This window comes from Colletotrichum fructicola (genome assembly GCF_000319635.2).
Source record: "Colletotrichum fructicola Nara gc5 chromosome Unknown KSG_Nara_v1_contig06, whole genome shotgun sequence".
Classification (NCBI taxonomy): domain Eukaryota; kingdom Fungi; phylum Ascomycota; class Sordariomycetes; order Glomerellales; family Glomerellaceae; genus Colletotrichum; species Colletotrichum fructicola.
Window position 1 is genome coordinate 1,728,525 of NW_027094056.1, and position 14,755 is coordinate 1,743,279.

The 14,755-nt window shown below is 53.3% G+C and overlaps 5 protein-coding genes across 5 annotated transcripts; 3 read left to right on the forward strand and 2 right to left on the reverse strand.

The window, feature by feature from the left end:
- Positions 1 to 953: 953 nt before the first annotated feature.
- Positions 954 to 5,845, reverse strand: CGGC5_v010776 (putative ankyrin repeat protein; the record flags this gene model as incomplete). Its single annotated transcript, XM_032021680.1, has 5 exons — positions 954 to 3,777; positions 3,843 to 3,889; positions 4,202 to 4,470; positions 4,521 to 5,160; positions 5,225 to 5,845. The coding sequence occupies 5 exons, from the start codon at positions 5,843 to 5,845 to the stop codon at positions 954 to 956; spliced, it is 4,401 nt and encodes a 1,466-aa protein (XP_031892461.1).
- Positions 5,846 to 6,455: 610 nt separating this feature from the next.
- rrp43 (Exosome complex component rrp43) lies at positions 6,456 to 7,484 on the forward strand (the record flags this gene model as incomplete). Its single annotated transcript, XM_032021669.1, has 1 exon — positions 6,456 to 7,484. One exon carries the CDS (start codon positions 6,456 to 6,458, stop codon positions 7,482 to 7,484), a length of 1,029 nt encoding a protein of 342 aa, XP_031892462.1.
- Positions 7,485 to 7,857: 373 nt separating this feature from the next.
- Positions 7,858 to 8,455, forward strand: CGGC5_v010778 (uncharacterized protein; the record flags this gene model as incomplete). Its single annotated transcript, XM_032021658.1, has 2 exons — positions 7,858 to 8,194; positions 8,250 to 8,455. 2 exons carry the CDS (start codon positions 7,858 to 7,860, stop codon positions 8,453 to 8,455), a joined length of 543 nt encoding a protein of 180 aa, XP_031892467.1.
- Positions 8,456 to 9,157: 702 nt separating this feature from the next.
- Positions 9,158 to 10,930, forward strand: MRS6 (Rab proteins geranylgeranyltransferase component A; the record flags this gene model as incomplete). Its single annotated transcript, XM_032021647.1, has 3 exons — positions 9,158 to 9,231; positions 9,344 to 10,413; positions 10,590 to 10,930. 3 exons carry the CDS (start codon positions 9,158 to 9,160, stop codon positions 10,928 to 10,930), a joined length of 1,485 nt encoding a protein of 494 aa, XP_031892469.1.
- A 415-nt stretch (positions 10,931 to 11,345) lies between these two features.
- rec8 (Meiotic recombination protein rec8) lies at positions 11,346 to 13,578 on the reverse strand (the record flags this gene model as incomplete). Its single annotated transcript, XM_032021635.1, has 4 exons — positions 11,346 to 13,086; positions 13,140 to 13,412; positions 13,464 to 13,500; positions 13,560 to 13,578. The coding sequence occupies 4 exons, from the start codon at positions 13,576 to 13,578 to the stop codon at positions 11,346 to 11,348; spliced, it is 2,070 nt and encodes a 689-aa protein (XP_031892470.1).
- Between the last annotated feature and the right edge of the window lie 1,177 nt (positions 13,579 to 14,755).

Consider the following 14,755-nt stretch of genomic DNA (forward strand, 5'->3'; position numbering starts at 1 on the left):
AACATAAGTCCAAAGTACTTCACAAAAGGAGCCATTGGCAACTCCCGGTCCGTGTACCTGAGCAATAGGAGACCGAACGCCGCAGGAACGCCACAAATAGCCATAAGTACCATTTGGATTACGAACAGGAAACCTTGATGGGCTTGAAGGCGGGGAGGGCCGGATGAGAAAATGCCGAATCGCTCCAGTATGTGAAGAATTTCTGTCTGGATGTGGTAGCCTCGGGTGGCGATTGCGAGATGAGCGGTGTTGAGGCGGTTATTATCTCTGATCTCTGGGCCGAAGATCTGCTTGAGGGTAGCGGCGATGCTCATCGTGATGGCAGTTTCTGGTTACGTGTAAACTGGCTATCCGGTCAAAAAAGCAAAGATCCACGTTATTTTTTTATTTTATTTTTTGGTCTTCTCGTCTATTTTGGTAGGTCTGACTCGAGAGCCGGGACGGTGAGTTGCTGGTTGTAGTATAAAACTTTGGGCGAGCTTGCGAAGCCGTAGCAGAAGGCAGACGTGATGGCATGAATGAAGAACGTGGTGAGAAGTCTGCGAGAAGCTTTCTCGATAGTTCTTCGGCAGGAAAGCCCGCGAGAGTTTAAATGATGTGTCATGATTCGTTAAATCAGAGGTACATCCGTCCCGAAGAGGTTCTTCCTGAAGAAAACCGGAGGACAGCAGCCTACCAAAAGCAAAGGTGATGTATGGACGAGACTCTCTATGCAACTTATTCTTGTGCTACAGTACCTCCTCTAGTCTCCAGTACCGCGTTCTTGTTTGATGCTCTATGTGAAAATCACCTGGAGTCCAATAAACCGACGCCTAGCATCTATCTTCCTGTTTTGCAAGACGAGAATCAGGTGGTATGAATCTAGCCGTATCGACGCTGCCCACTAAGTACTCAGAAACAATTAATTTGTGTTCTGTGCTTTTATATGTACAAGCTAAGCCACGCTTGGCATTCTATTCTTCTCCTGTTCTATTCTCGTCCATCTTGAGCTCCTCCCAAACCTTCCAGTACCGCTCCACAGCACTACGTCCATCTTCCTTGCCAACACCATCGAGCCATTCCTCATTGTGTTCGGGGGGCCGATGGCAGTCTGGCTCGGCTCCGGCATCCAATAGTGTCTCGACAACACCCCAATATCCTTTGATCACAGCCGCATTGAGCGCGCTCCTGTACTTTCCGCCGCGAATATTGACATCCGCGCCCTTCTGAAGAAGCAACTTAACAGCCTTTCCCTTGCCTGTGTACGCTGCTGCCTGTAACGCCGTACCAAATAGCCCGCCTGTCATATTTACATCGATGTTGTCGCAATTTTCGAGAAGGTAAACGAGGCTGCGGGTGTTAAGACGAGTTGGATTATTTGTAGGCGCTAGACATGCCGACTGCAGTGGAAAACCATATGGACCGGATCCCAGGTTGACATCAGCGCCATGTTTGATGAAAAAGCGGATCGTGTCGTCAGTATATTCAGAGTCATCCTTGAGGTGCTCGAGTGCAACCTGCAGAGCAGTGCCGTGCAGACTACGGCAATCGTTCACATCAACACCATTGTCAAGCAGCAGTTCCAACGTTTCGTGGGCCTGTTTGTCCCATTTGGGTATCGCAGCTGCAGCATGCCATGCGCTCCCAAAATGCCCGCCCTGAACGTGGACGTCGGCACCATGTTCTATCAGTAAGCGCGCTAGATCACAATGCTCTTTCGAGTATTGTTCTTCGTTCGCACACGCCGCCTGAAGCGCGGTTTCATACCTACCTCCCTTGATGTTTACCTCAGCACCGCGGGAAAGTAGCAAGGCCACCGATTTCATTTTGCCTCGTACGCACGCGCCTTGTAGTGCTGTGTCGTATATCCCTCCCTGCGCGTTGACTTCTGCGCCGCTGCTGAGTAGCAATTTCTCTACAGCTTGCGGGTCAGTCCAGCGACCTTCTGACGAAACTGCGGCTTGTAGAGCGCTTCCGAATTTGCCACCGTGTGCGTTGACATTGGCGCCACTGTCGAGCAGCTTTTGCGCAATACGTATGTTGTGATCCAAAACGTATCCCTCGGCAATCGCCGCGTGCAAGACGCTTCCATGCTCCCCAGCTTGTACATGAAGGTCAGCACCTGCAGCAAGCAGTGTGTTGACGGAATCCGCGTTCGGCATCGCACAGGCTGCGTGTAATGCTGTTCCATAACGGCCTCCTTGCTGGTTGATTTTCGCGCCTTTTTCTAGAAGAAGCTCAATCACACCAAAGAAAGCGAAAAGGTGATAACTCGCCTTTTGAAGTGCGTTACCGCACTCTCCTCCCTGGGCATTTGGGTCGGCCCCTAGGCGCAGCAGGACCTCAACCACTTTTTTGGTTCGAGATTCATCAACAAATTGTCCAGCCAGTTCACTGGGGTTGACACATGCCGCTTGGAGCGGGGAACCATGTCGCCCATCGTTCAACTCAAGGTCAGCGCCGTGTTGCACGGCAAAGTCAAAAAAGCTACGCGTTCCCTCACGTAGCCATGTTCTGATTGCCTGGTTCAATGCACTCCCGTGCCTAGTGCACTTCCTGTTGATATTAGCACCCTTATTGAGAAGAAGCTCCAAAACTTGTGTGCACTCCATGACAAGCTTTTCGTCCTTGTCCTTATAGGCCGCTATGAGACACGACACAGGACATCCTGCCTTGCTTACGTCGGCCCCGCGGTCCAAAAGCCTTCGCAATGCTTTTAGTTTGGCGCCCTTTGCTGCGGCCTGCAGAGCTGATCCAAATCTGTCATCGTGCGCATCGATATCAGCTCCTCTGTCCAGCAAGAGTTTGATGCCCGCCTCATGACCTTCGTACGCCGCAGCCTGCAGCGCCCCGCCGGTGCTCTGACTTCGTTCATTGGTGGCATCACGTTTGTCGAGAAAAAAGCGGACCATCTCAATACGCCCCTCCTCCGCTGCCTCTCGGAGGGCTAAGCCGAGATCTTCCTGGATCAGGAATCTGCTGGTCTGTGGACCCTTCCGAAGCAGCAATTTGGTGAGCTCAAGGTAGCCGAGCGCAGCGGTGTAGCAGTACGGCCGCTGCATCAAGTTGTAAACTCGATCCCAATATGAGTGCCATCGGTTCCTTAATTGTCCTTCAAATAAAATCTCCCTGAGGCTCACACTACGCATGTAGAGCGCGCGCTCCGCCAGGAGGACGATCTCAGGCGTCCACAGCTTGCGCGGGACTGATTCCGAATGCAGTTCCCAGTTTCGGACTGCATAGCGCTTTAAAGGGAGGTTCTCGTCATGTTTTGTTCTCTCAGCACTTTGGTATAAGTGATAAGCCAGGCAGCAATGCGCGATATGCAAGTCAGCATCCGCTTTCGTAATATAAAATTCCTTGGCAATGCTTTGTTCGATGCGTTCAGACATTAGATACTCCTTGACTGTGAAGTGAGCGAGGCGGACGTATGTGATGGTTCGGCGTTCCCGATCCTCATCGTTCCATTCATCTTTCGTCTCAGGAGTCAAAAGGCTAGAGAAATGTCGCAGAACAGCTTCCGAGTCAAATAGCCGCTCGGTCGCGTCGATCTTGGCAACAGTGTCAGGACGGAAGATGAAAATTTCGGCAAATTCGTCGAGATGCAAGGGCCTTCTCGATAGCGCTAGCCATTTGAGCGAGCTCAGGACTTGCGATTGAAACCTGCGGCCTAGGTCTCGGAGCAGCCTGTTGTATGTCTCGTCGAGTCCGTCAGGGAGGCGATGTAGTGTCGGGGCTACCAGTGCTTCCGAGTCCACATCTTTGAGGATTTCGAACTGGCAAATGAGATATTGGAACCTAGAGCGGATGTTAGCTACAATGTTCCGCCATAGTCTACGTCACTTTTTGGAAATTCGACTTACATTCCATCTGCTTTCGCGATCAGCTCCTTCTTGACCTCTCCCTTCACCTTGCGGGACCACCAACGTTAGGGGTCTCTTTTCGCATCCAAGACGGTGTCGATGTACAGTTCCAGGTCATTGTCTAAGCCCACGCGATTTTGCGTGAGATCAATGGCGGCTTTTGCCGGCAGAGACAACACCTCCTCCATCATCACATGAATATCTGGCTCGGCTCGGCTTGTGCAAAAGATATGGAGATTATCCGGCATTGCGGTGATGATGCGGGTGAGACAGTCCAAAAGCCTCGAACGCTCCCCTTCGCCAGTTGGGCACTCATCGAGAGCGTCTACAACAATGAATACCGCTGAAAACCCACTAACAGCAGCTAAGAGTGCTGCTTCAAGGGCTTCTATGTCTGGCCGCTCGCTTTTTTCCATGTAACCTTCGAAGCGTTTGATCGGCTGTGGTGTATCAGGGCGACTGGCACACAATTGGCGCACAAGCGACGAGAGCATGGCGGACACTTTCTGTTGCTCCAGATTGCCAAAGCTGAAGAAGTAATATGCAAGCGCGGTTTCCGGGTTTTGTTCGTACTGGTCCTTCAAGTATTTGATAACAGACGAGCTCAGAATTGATTTCCCAGAGCCGGCTATGTGCTATCAGCGGAGGAGGATCATAGAACATTAGCGTGTGACATACCTTTTCCATTAAGCCATAGGAAAGATTTGGGATCTCGTTCCCACAACTTGAAACCCTCACCTTCTTGAACCAGCCACTCGCAGATCCCTTTACTGTATTTTTCGCGAGCAGCTCTATACTGAACGGAAATGTCGCCCTCCCAAAGCCACTCGAGCATATTCTTGCGCTTCTCATCTTTTTGGATTTCCTTAACTTGTTTCCTGAGCTCGGAAACATCCGTTCCAATTGTTCGCCATTGACCCATGGCTTCCTGATGCCGTGTCTCTGCTTTTTCCCATTCCTCGTTGTACACCTTGTCTCGCCAATTATGACTCATTTTGTCGAATTCGGTCTCCTGATACTTGATCTTTTCAAGCAGCTCGTCCCAGCCATGATGCCTCACATTATCCAAAGCCAGACGAGCGGCAGATTTGTGGCTATAGTAGCCATAACAGACAATCTGAAATCTGAGCACCTCTCGATACAGCATTTCCAAAGCGCGCCGGTACTCAGCATGCGACTCTGGTAGTGTGTCCCAAGTTGCAGGCTCGTAACGCCGCACGTAGAGGTCCTCCCACATAGAACTGCGAACTATAAGAGATGAAATGTGCTCCAGTCCCTTGGCTAGTGAGGAGGCTTGTTCGAGTGGGTTCAAAAAGAGCTGGCAGATCATCGAAAACGCGTCAGTCCTCCGATGTTGAATTGTGTGAAGGGCATTGACCTACCGGCAATAAAAGGCTCACGCCACCCCAAGCAATGGAAGCAGTGGGGTTTCCGCTCAAGGCCTTGGTAACAAAATCCTTGCTCCAATCTACAACGGCTAGGACTGACTTCACCACATCTTGGGCTTCCACCTCAGATTTGCCAAATCTCAGCTTCAGGGTGTCTCGTTTGACTTGATCCATCTGGTTTTGGACAACCTTGCTCATCCAGTCTTTCGTATTCGCGTGCGATTCTATTGTCTCAGCGATGTCAGAACTCAAGTTGCGACGGATTTGATCCTCGAAGGCTTGGACAGGCGAATCCTTCTCGTCTCGGAGGCTCTTGTATGCCACAGCCCAAAGCTGCCGGATAGAATTGTCATTTTCTTGGGGACCTAGCAGCTCTTGTGCTGGAGCTTCTTGCGGCCGCTCTTGGGGCGGGCTCGCGGTATCCGAGGCCGGAACTGGTCGTAATTCTGCCGACGGATCATTCATGGCTACGTAGCTAGATCCCGAGTTTGCCGACACACTTGATTGCTGCTGTGCATTGGGCCCGGCATGACTTGGTCGTCTTGAGATCTCGCCGTCCTTGTGACTATGAAAGATCCGCTTGAGCTTCTTTCTGAACCCCTGTCTGGAACTCATCTTGTCGGTTGACTCAGCGAGAATGTTGGTCTTTGTTAAAATCGATGCAAACTTGGGCTTCAATATTTTGATCAGGCAAATGCGTGTCGCCCCCTGCGGGTCTCAAGCGACGGCTGAAATGCACAACGCCCAATCGAGTCACCTAGCCAAAAGAAACACCGCATCACTTCACGGTCGCTTAGATGCGAGAACCCCATTAGTGCCAGCTGGCATACTTCCCTAGCCTGCCCAACCGAGCTCCAGGCCAGCCGGCCTGAAGGCAGCAGAGTCACAATGGATATGCAGAGTCTTCATAATAAGCACGGAAAAGTTGTCGAGGCAAGCGCGTCATTATAGCAACACATGACGAAGCGACAGAGGTGTAGATAGGCGATGCGCTGGAAAAGATCGTGCCAGTCGATGTGGGAGGTGGACATAAACTCACCACACAGCCGGCGCCCGGGTCTCGGGGTGGTGCCCCACCGGAGCCACTGACGCCGACCTCCGACTCCACCCAAAATTTCCAGCTCTCACCTTCGTCCATCCCACCTCATACAGCATCACCTCTCGATCTCAAGGCTTTCGATTGCAATTTCTCGTCGCCTTCGCCTCGCACAGATAAATTGTGAAAATGGCTACTTCGAAGGGCCTACCCCGCGATACCTTCGCAAAGCTCTCTCCCCACCCGTTCCTCCTCGCAAACCTCCAACCGCCCGCGCCTGCCAACTCAGCCCGTAGCAATGGCCGCCGTCCCGATGAGGCCCGAATCCCGAACATCAACACATCCTCCCTCACACATGCCAATGGCAGTGCCGTTGTTCGTACCGGCGACACAACCGCCATCTGCGGCGTCCGTGCCGAGACCATTCTCGCCTCCGACATTCCCAACTTCCGCCGCCACAACGCCCTTACCACAACCGAGACGGACGGCGCCGCAGAACTGAAGGATTACGACTTGCTCGTGCCGAATATTGAGCTTGCCACTGGCTGCGCGCCTCAGTTCCTCCCCGGTGTTCCCCCGACGACCCTCGCCCAGACCCTGAGCACACGAGTGTACTCTCTCCTGCACTCCTCCAAGCTTCTCGACGCCGAAGATCTGAGGATATGGTACACCCGCCCCGCCGAGAACGCTGCCGAAGACGATGACGAGGACAAGATGGAGGAGGACGATAGAGACAAGGGGGAGGGCGAGAAGGTGGTCATTGCGTACTGGGTCCTCTACATCGACATTTTCTTCATTTCCCTTGACGGCAACCCGTTCGACGCTGCCTGGGCCTCCGTCCTCGCTGCCCTGCGCGACACGACTATTCCGATCGCCCGCTGGGACCCGGACCGTGAGATGGTCATCTGCTCCCGCGACAACCCTAAGCCCCTTACCATCAATGGCTTCCCCGTCGCTTGCACGGCGGGTGTCTTCACGGGCAAGGAGACGACCGACAAGCCCGCAGATGGCAAGTTCTGGACTCTGGTGGATCCGGACACATTGGAGGAGGGACTCTGTGACGAGGAGGTTACGGCGGTGGTTGATCGCAGCGGAGAGGAGACCAAGATTCTGGCGATATCAAAGCACGGCGGCACGGCGCTGCAGCCACAGCTGATTCGGGAGTTTGTCGGTGTTGCGGAGCAGAGATGGGAGGAGGTCAGGAAGGCCATGCCATGAAGATAATGATACCCGGTAAAGGAAGCAAAAATCAAAAGTTTTGGGGAAAGCAGTGTTTGTCTCCCCTTCATTGTACTCTGTATCTTCTCTTTCTCGTTTTGCCTCATTACAGGCAAATGCGCGCATGTTTCCTGTCATGAGCTTTGATGAGTCGGCAATCCCCTTCACCAGCCGCATCCACCCGATGCGGCTGTCATGAGAAGGAAGCTGCATAGCTACATGCACCCGCCTTAACACGTCTTGTTTACTTGTTTCCAAAAGATTTCTCTCAAGCTCCTGGAAGAAACAAAATCAAAACACCTTTCACCCAAACGAAGGGTTCTACCATTCTTCAACGAAACCAAACCCCTCAAACACCCGCGATTAGACGATCATGTCCGACATCGATATCTCTAAGCGCCTCGTTGCCGGCGACAAGGATAATCTCCTTCAAATCCTCCAGACGGTCGTCGATGCGGATGCAAAGACCCGTGAGCTAGTCACCAAGCTCGCGGACCACCTTCACATCCCCAAGGTCTTCAGTTCGCGCCGCGCTACGCGCAACACCGTCCGCGCCTCATCGGAGGCTTCGCACGACTCCGGCATTTCGGTTCACCACATGCTCGGCGACGTCCTTTCGCAGCCTGAGCGTGCCCTTCGTGTCTGCAAGCAGTGCCGCAAGGTCTATGACGAGAACGACGAGGACAAGAAATGCGGATCTCATCATCCTGGTACGTCTACTAATCACCTTGAGATTATAGTTATGCTAACAATATTCTGCAACAGGCGAATGGCTTATAGAGGTAGAGACAGAGGATAAGATCGGCTTTCACCATGCCAGTAAGGCCAGCGACGACATCAAGGACAACGTCAACTTGATGTGGGTGATGTCCTGCTGTAGCGAGGAGAAGGGCAAGCTCAGCACTGGCTGCACAGTTGTCAACCACGTCGCCATGAAGGCCGGTGACGACTCGGGCTCCAGCTCCGCCTGATTTCCTTTTCTACTTCACAGCACGACGTTATGAGATATGAGCATACCTTGGGAAGGAGTTCTTTGGGGGGACTTGTCTTTCGCATCGTCCAGACGGATTGAGGACGGAGGGAGGAACAGTCAGGCTGGGCATAAGGAATGGCAATAGCTGTTTGACGTAGGATATTCCGGCAGGGCAACATCCATTAGAGCAAACGGCAGTCGACTAGCACTAGGCAGACGCATCAGCTAGGCAAACAAAATTCGCTCGAGATTTTGTCCACAAGACTGGGCAGTCAATCACAGCTCACGTCTACGGTGAAAGTATGTATTCCACAATTCGAGCCACCTTTTCAGACGTTATTCCAAGGCAGTAGATACTAGGGAAAATATCTCTCTACCGCCCAGCGCCGAGGAAGCCTAATGAAAGGCCCTCATAGGCTGCAAATCTACTGTTGGTGACTCGCAGCTGGTTTACCGGGCGGATGGTTGAAGAAGAGAAAAAAATCCGCAAAGCCCAGCGACGCACCAGAAATTTTTAGAGTGGGCGGCTCTACCGTGCGAGCAGACAGTGCCTTACGTAACAGCGCACCCAGAGCCTCCATTTCCCCACTAAGGGCCCCAATCGTCAAAGCTTCCTTTTTTCCAACCTCACCTCTCCTCGCAAACTTTTCTTCTGGTTTCTCTCTCTTCCCTCCTCGACTTGTTTACCCTCCAGTCCGATATGGAATCGCTGGCCGAGAACACGTGGGATGTCATCATCCACGGTACTGGCCTGCAGCAGTCGCTGCTAGCCTTGTAAGCTTCTCTTTCTTCCTCAGCATCCTCTTTTTCCACGCCCGCGAAAATGTCGTCGTTGCTGCTTCCAAAAGCCTCGATCTGACTGACGCAGCCCTCTCCGGCCGTAAAGAGCCCTCTCCCGCTCAGGAAAACAAATCCTGCACCTCGATCCCAACGAGTATTATGGCGGTCCCGAAGCCGCGTTCTCCCTCCAGGAGATGGAAGAATGGGCTGCCGCCAACGCGTCCAGCTCAGGCGTCTTCTCCTCGGCGACGATCACAAAGGCAGAGCAAGGCGTCTCTTCCCCTCGAGCCTACTCCCTTGCCCTCGAGCCGCAGATCGTACACACGCGCTCGGCGCTCGTCACCCAGCTCGTCGATTCCCGCGCGTACCGGCAGATTGAGTTCCTCGCGGTGGGATCCTTCTTCATCTACACCCCGTCTGCCGATGATGGCGGCGCGGCAGCGATAGTGCCGATCCCCTCCACCCGCGAAGCCGTCTTCTCCACGACCGCGATTCCGGCGAGGGCGAAGCGGTCGCTGATGAAGTTCCTCAAGTTCGTCTTTGACTACGACTCGGAGGACAACCGCCGGACCTGGACTCCCCACGCCGACAAGCCTCTGGCGGAGTTCCTTGCGACGGATTTCAAGCTCGACGCAGCGTTGCAGACGTACATCGTCACACTCACGCTTTCTCTCGACGGCACGATATCCACGCGCGCTGGCTTGGCAGCCATCCACCGCCACCTCTCATCTATGGGGGCGTTTGGACCGGGCTTCGCGGCAGTGTACCCGAAATGGGGCGGCTTGTCAGAGATTGCACAGGTCGGCTGCCGCGCGTGCGCTGTCGGCGGCGCGGTGTACATGTTGGGCACTGGTATGAAAGCCACACGCCCGCTGGAAGCACAGGAAGATGGCGCGACGTTCGAGGTTGATCTGACCAGCGATGTCACGGTGAAAACCCGTGCGCTGGTCCGCGGTGCTGAGGATGTGCCGTCAGATGCGGAGCGCGTGAGCAGATTGACAGCCGTCATCGACTCGCCTCTCTCATCGCTGTTCCAAGCCGCCGTTGAAGGCGCGCCGACGCCTGCTGTAGCCGTCATCGCGATGCCTGCGGAGTCCGTAAAGGACGTCGCGTCACCTTATCCCATCTACGTCTTTGCTCACTCGAGCGAGACGGGAGAATGTCCATCTGGTCAGAGTAAGTCCACACCGTCTTTCTTCTATTTTGTTGTACATGATGATTTGTCAAAACTTATCTACATTGCCTGAGCTTATGCTTCGACGAAAACTTTCTGTGACCCTGATCGTACACCTTATTATCTATTTTGACTCTGTAAAACCATATGTCAACATCTGGCTAACTAGTCATCACAGGCGTCCTCTACTTCATCACACCAAAGTCAGCAGCATCCACAGAAGCCTTGCAAAAGGCCCTGGACGCACTGCTCTTGGCCCTCAGCGATGGTGCGAACCACCCTCAAGCTATCTACAAGGTCGCCTATGAGCAAGCCCGCGCGGGTGCGCCTGTTCCATCCGATGCATCCCTCGTCGTCCCCAGTCTGCCGCTGGATCTCGCCTTCAGCGATGCAGCACTGGACCCGGTCAAGGATACCTGGACGAAAGTCATGGGTTCCGCAGCCGAAGACCTCGACGTGCAGTACATGAAGTTCGAGGATCGAGAGGGTGTTGGCGAGGAGGATGATGTCTACGAGTAGATGTCTTGGCTTTACCTAGCGTATGAAGTAATGAAACTCATGATCATTGATGCCACACAACTTTTGAAATCATCTGCGTTCCTGTGAATCTAGCTAATGTGTATGGCGCGGATGTAGAAGACGCCTAGCAAATGTATCGTGAAATCCCTCCCTAGGGAAATGCAGCAAATCCATATTGTCAAATCCTGCGTCGTCCACCCCTTTCCTCTTAGACGAACCCCATTTTGACTGCCGCAACACCTTTTCTCCCCTCTTCTTGAAAACAATCAACCGCAGAAACAGAAACAAAAACGAAGAAACCGAGTTTTCAAAGCAAACGACCCCAAATTTCGTCCTTTTCCAGAGCAAATTGCAGCGCATAAAACCCCCATATGCTGCAGAAAATTCGTCGTTCAAAATGCACCATGTCGTTCATTCAATCCATATCTTCGAGGCGCCCCGTCATGTCGACTCCGACTCGAATCGTTCCGAAAGGCTCCAGGTTCTCAATGTCCTGCTCAACAGCAACAACGTTCTTCGTCGCGAGTGAAAGAATGTGGTAAAAGGCCTGGGCGGCGACGGTGTGGTCCTGCTGTCCGGGCTCACAGAGGTTGTCGAACGTGACCCAGAGTCTGTTCTCTTTGGTATCTCCCATCTTGGCGTAACCTGCCTCTGTGACCTTCTCTTCAGTCCAGTGGAGGAACTCCTGGCTTGCGACGTCCATTGCGGACCGCGCCCAGAGCGAGTCATCTTGGTTTGGCTGAGCGATGCCGTCGAGCAAACCGCTCGGTCCTGCGTCGGACCCGGGGATGCCGCTAAATCCACCGCCGGCATCACTGCTGCGGTCGTTCTGGTGAGGAGTGAAGGGCGGGATGCTGCTGCCGCGCAAGCTCGTTTGGCGGGCAGCTCGCTGCGAGTGTGAACCCGGAGGGAGTGAGGCCCTGCCGACTGAAGGGGTTCCGACCCATGGCAAGATTGCGGGTGATATATGCTCGGACATAGGCTGCGGAGCATCCATACCCATTTCGGGCATCGATTGATCGCTGTAGATCATGCCGAAGTCCTGAGGAATGTCTTCTTGGGAGCGACCTTGGTGAGGAGTCTCGTCGAGTCGGGGTCGCACGTTGCGCTGTGATTCATCTTCACCAAAGGCCTCTTCTGAGCGTCTCCGACGTCCTCTGGGAGTTGAGATTAGGTCTGCCTGGTTCTCCTCGGCAGGAGGCGGTCCATAGATACGATCGCGAAGACCATCGCCGGCATAGATCTGGGCAAGCGGATATGTAATTCCAACGATGCCTCTCGGGTCGCCAACACCCCAGATTCCATTGCCGAGAACCAGTCGCTTGGCGTACTCGCGTGCATGAGCCGCTGTCTCCCTCTTGCGCTTCTTGGCAGATGCGTCTCTCTTGACAGCCTCCGTATTCGCAACGTAGTCAACCTGCCACTTCTTGATAACGGCGCGGGGGAATGCGGTCTCGTTTTCGTCGTCTTTCTCGAGGGGGCGAGCCACACGAGGGCGCTTCTTCTTGGCAGGTGCAGCTGCCTTGGCAGGCGTGGGCGAGTCTTGCTGAAGGGAGAGCTCATCTTGAGGAAACAACGGCGGGTCGCTTCCCAGCACAGGCACCTCGGCAGGCACATCGCCTTCAAGGTCTAGCATGATCTGATCCTGGTCGTTCTGGGGGAGCTCTGGGTCCGGCTGCTGATCTTGAATTGGCACGTTGTCCGGACCTTCCATGCCTGCCAAGATGGGCAACTCGATCTCGTCGTCGTCGATCAAGGCGCCATCTGGGCCGACTCGCATGTGAAGACCGCCAAAGTCATCGTCATCCAAGACTGCTCCAAAATTCATGTCCATGCCCATGTCAAGACTCTCGCGCGCCTTGGGAAGGAAGGTGTCCGCTGCGGCTCCACGACCAAATGGGGAAGCCATTGGGAAGAAGCCGGCGTTAGATGAGGATTGTGAAAGGTCGAAGTCGAGAATGGGGTCGCCGCCGCCTGTGAAGTCGATGCCGATGGGGCTTTTGAAAGGACTGAGCTGAGACTGGGACTTCTTGCCGCTTCCAGAGGCAAGCTTTTGCTGACTGGGAAAGAGCAAGTCTCCGCTGTCGAGCGAGAACTGAGGGATCTTGTCGGAGGGAACGAAGCTGGGATCATCGCTCAGAGTGATTTGTTCGCGGCTGTGGGACGTTAGCAAAGATCAGAGTCTGCCACGGACGACAAGATTTCTCACCGGGCCTTGCCAGCATTCATATCAATCGCGTTGTCAATAGAGGCAAACAGGTCTGTCATCAGCTGGCGAACCTTCTCGGCGTCGTGCAGGGTGTAGTAGCACTGTCGCTCGAAGACGCGGACTGTGCCGAATAGAAGCTTGCTCTGAGTTCGCAAGGCGATGGGCGGACCAGGATCCATGAACTTCGCGCAGGCCTTGGAGATCTTGACGTCGTCGATGACCTTACGAGTGACCCTTTTCAAAGAGTTGCTCTGGCCGAAGTTCGCGATGTGCCTTTGGACTGTTAGTCTGTGCCGTAGAGGAAGCATATCAAGGCCGACTTACCAGATCGTGGCGACGCCATACTGCTTGTTGTTCAAGACTGTCGACTTGTTAGGCGGATTGGAGAAAGCATGGCAACAAGCAACCATGGAGACTTACTCTCGTGGCTGTAGAACATGATGAAATCTACACTCGAGAACAACGCCGGCTTGGCGGGTTTTGATACTTCTTTTCGTATTGAAGCTCCCAGACAGGACGATATTTGGTGGTGGAAATGTTGGCAGGTGCGGCGATGGTGGTGGTGGTGTTGAGGTAGAAGAAGGAAGGGACAAGTGGGGAGGTGAGGTGGAAAGGAAGGAGTTGCCTACCTCACCTGGCCTCAGAAGTTGTGGATGGAAGGTGCCTTCCCACTTGGCTTCTGAGACTTCCAAGGCTTTCTAAGATTTTCAAACGGGCAGGAAGGAACTCGGGGACGTTTCGCAGGGCCGACCTTCCCAAGCTTTGGTGAATAATTGCCATCATAGAAATGTTCGCGTTGAACACCATCGGACCTTTTATTTGGTCATTCTTAGATTGCATCACTAGGGCTTTCAACGCCAGAATGACACTCTTTTGTTCTCACAACGGTTTTATCGTGTCTTCATTACGCCCCGGAAACCCCCATGAGGCTCTTCGTTGCATTTTGCTTTAAATGAATGTAGGTGAGCATCTAGGTCCAAGTGACTACTTCCGCTCCAACGTCGCGGTTTCGGCTTCGCTACCAAGTATGGCTTCGCGACGTAGTTTCCAAAACGGTCACTGGAAACGCCCGCCTTTATCTTTGGCGCCTTCGTTGCAAACTTCAGGTAACTCGATGTTTCCTTGAATCCGTTTACCGCAGCTGTGACTTCTCGAATGACACATCCTCGCCGCTTCGACGCAAGCTGTAAATGCCATAATCATTTCATAATCATTTTCATGTTGAGAATGCGCTCCGTTCATCTCCATCGTTGCTCCCTGCTCAGTTGAGGCTCAGCCATATTCTAAGGTTAGCCTCGAGAAAGTATTTGATTTCGCTGACCCGTCTGCACAATCCATGGATGTTTCCTGCTGCTCAGTCAGGCGGAAGACCACACCAAAGACTTTCGTACGTTCTTCTTGATCGGTTGCGCAACGGTTGTTGTCCTCAATGTGGGACTACCAGCGTTCAGAGTAATCTCAATCACCAGCAGTCATGATATTCGGCGCTTTATTGTTCTTCGCCGGACTGTTATTCCTCATGTGATGCATACGCACCCACGGGTGTCAATTTGAGACAAAGTGCACAAATTGGTCCGGGTCAATACCATGACATGGAATTCACTACGTGGACCAGA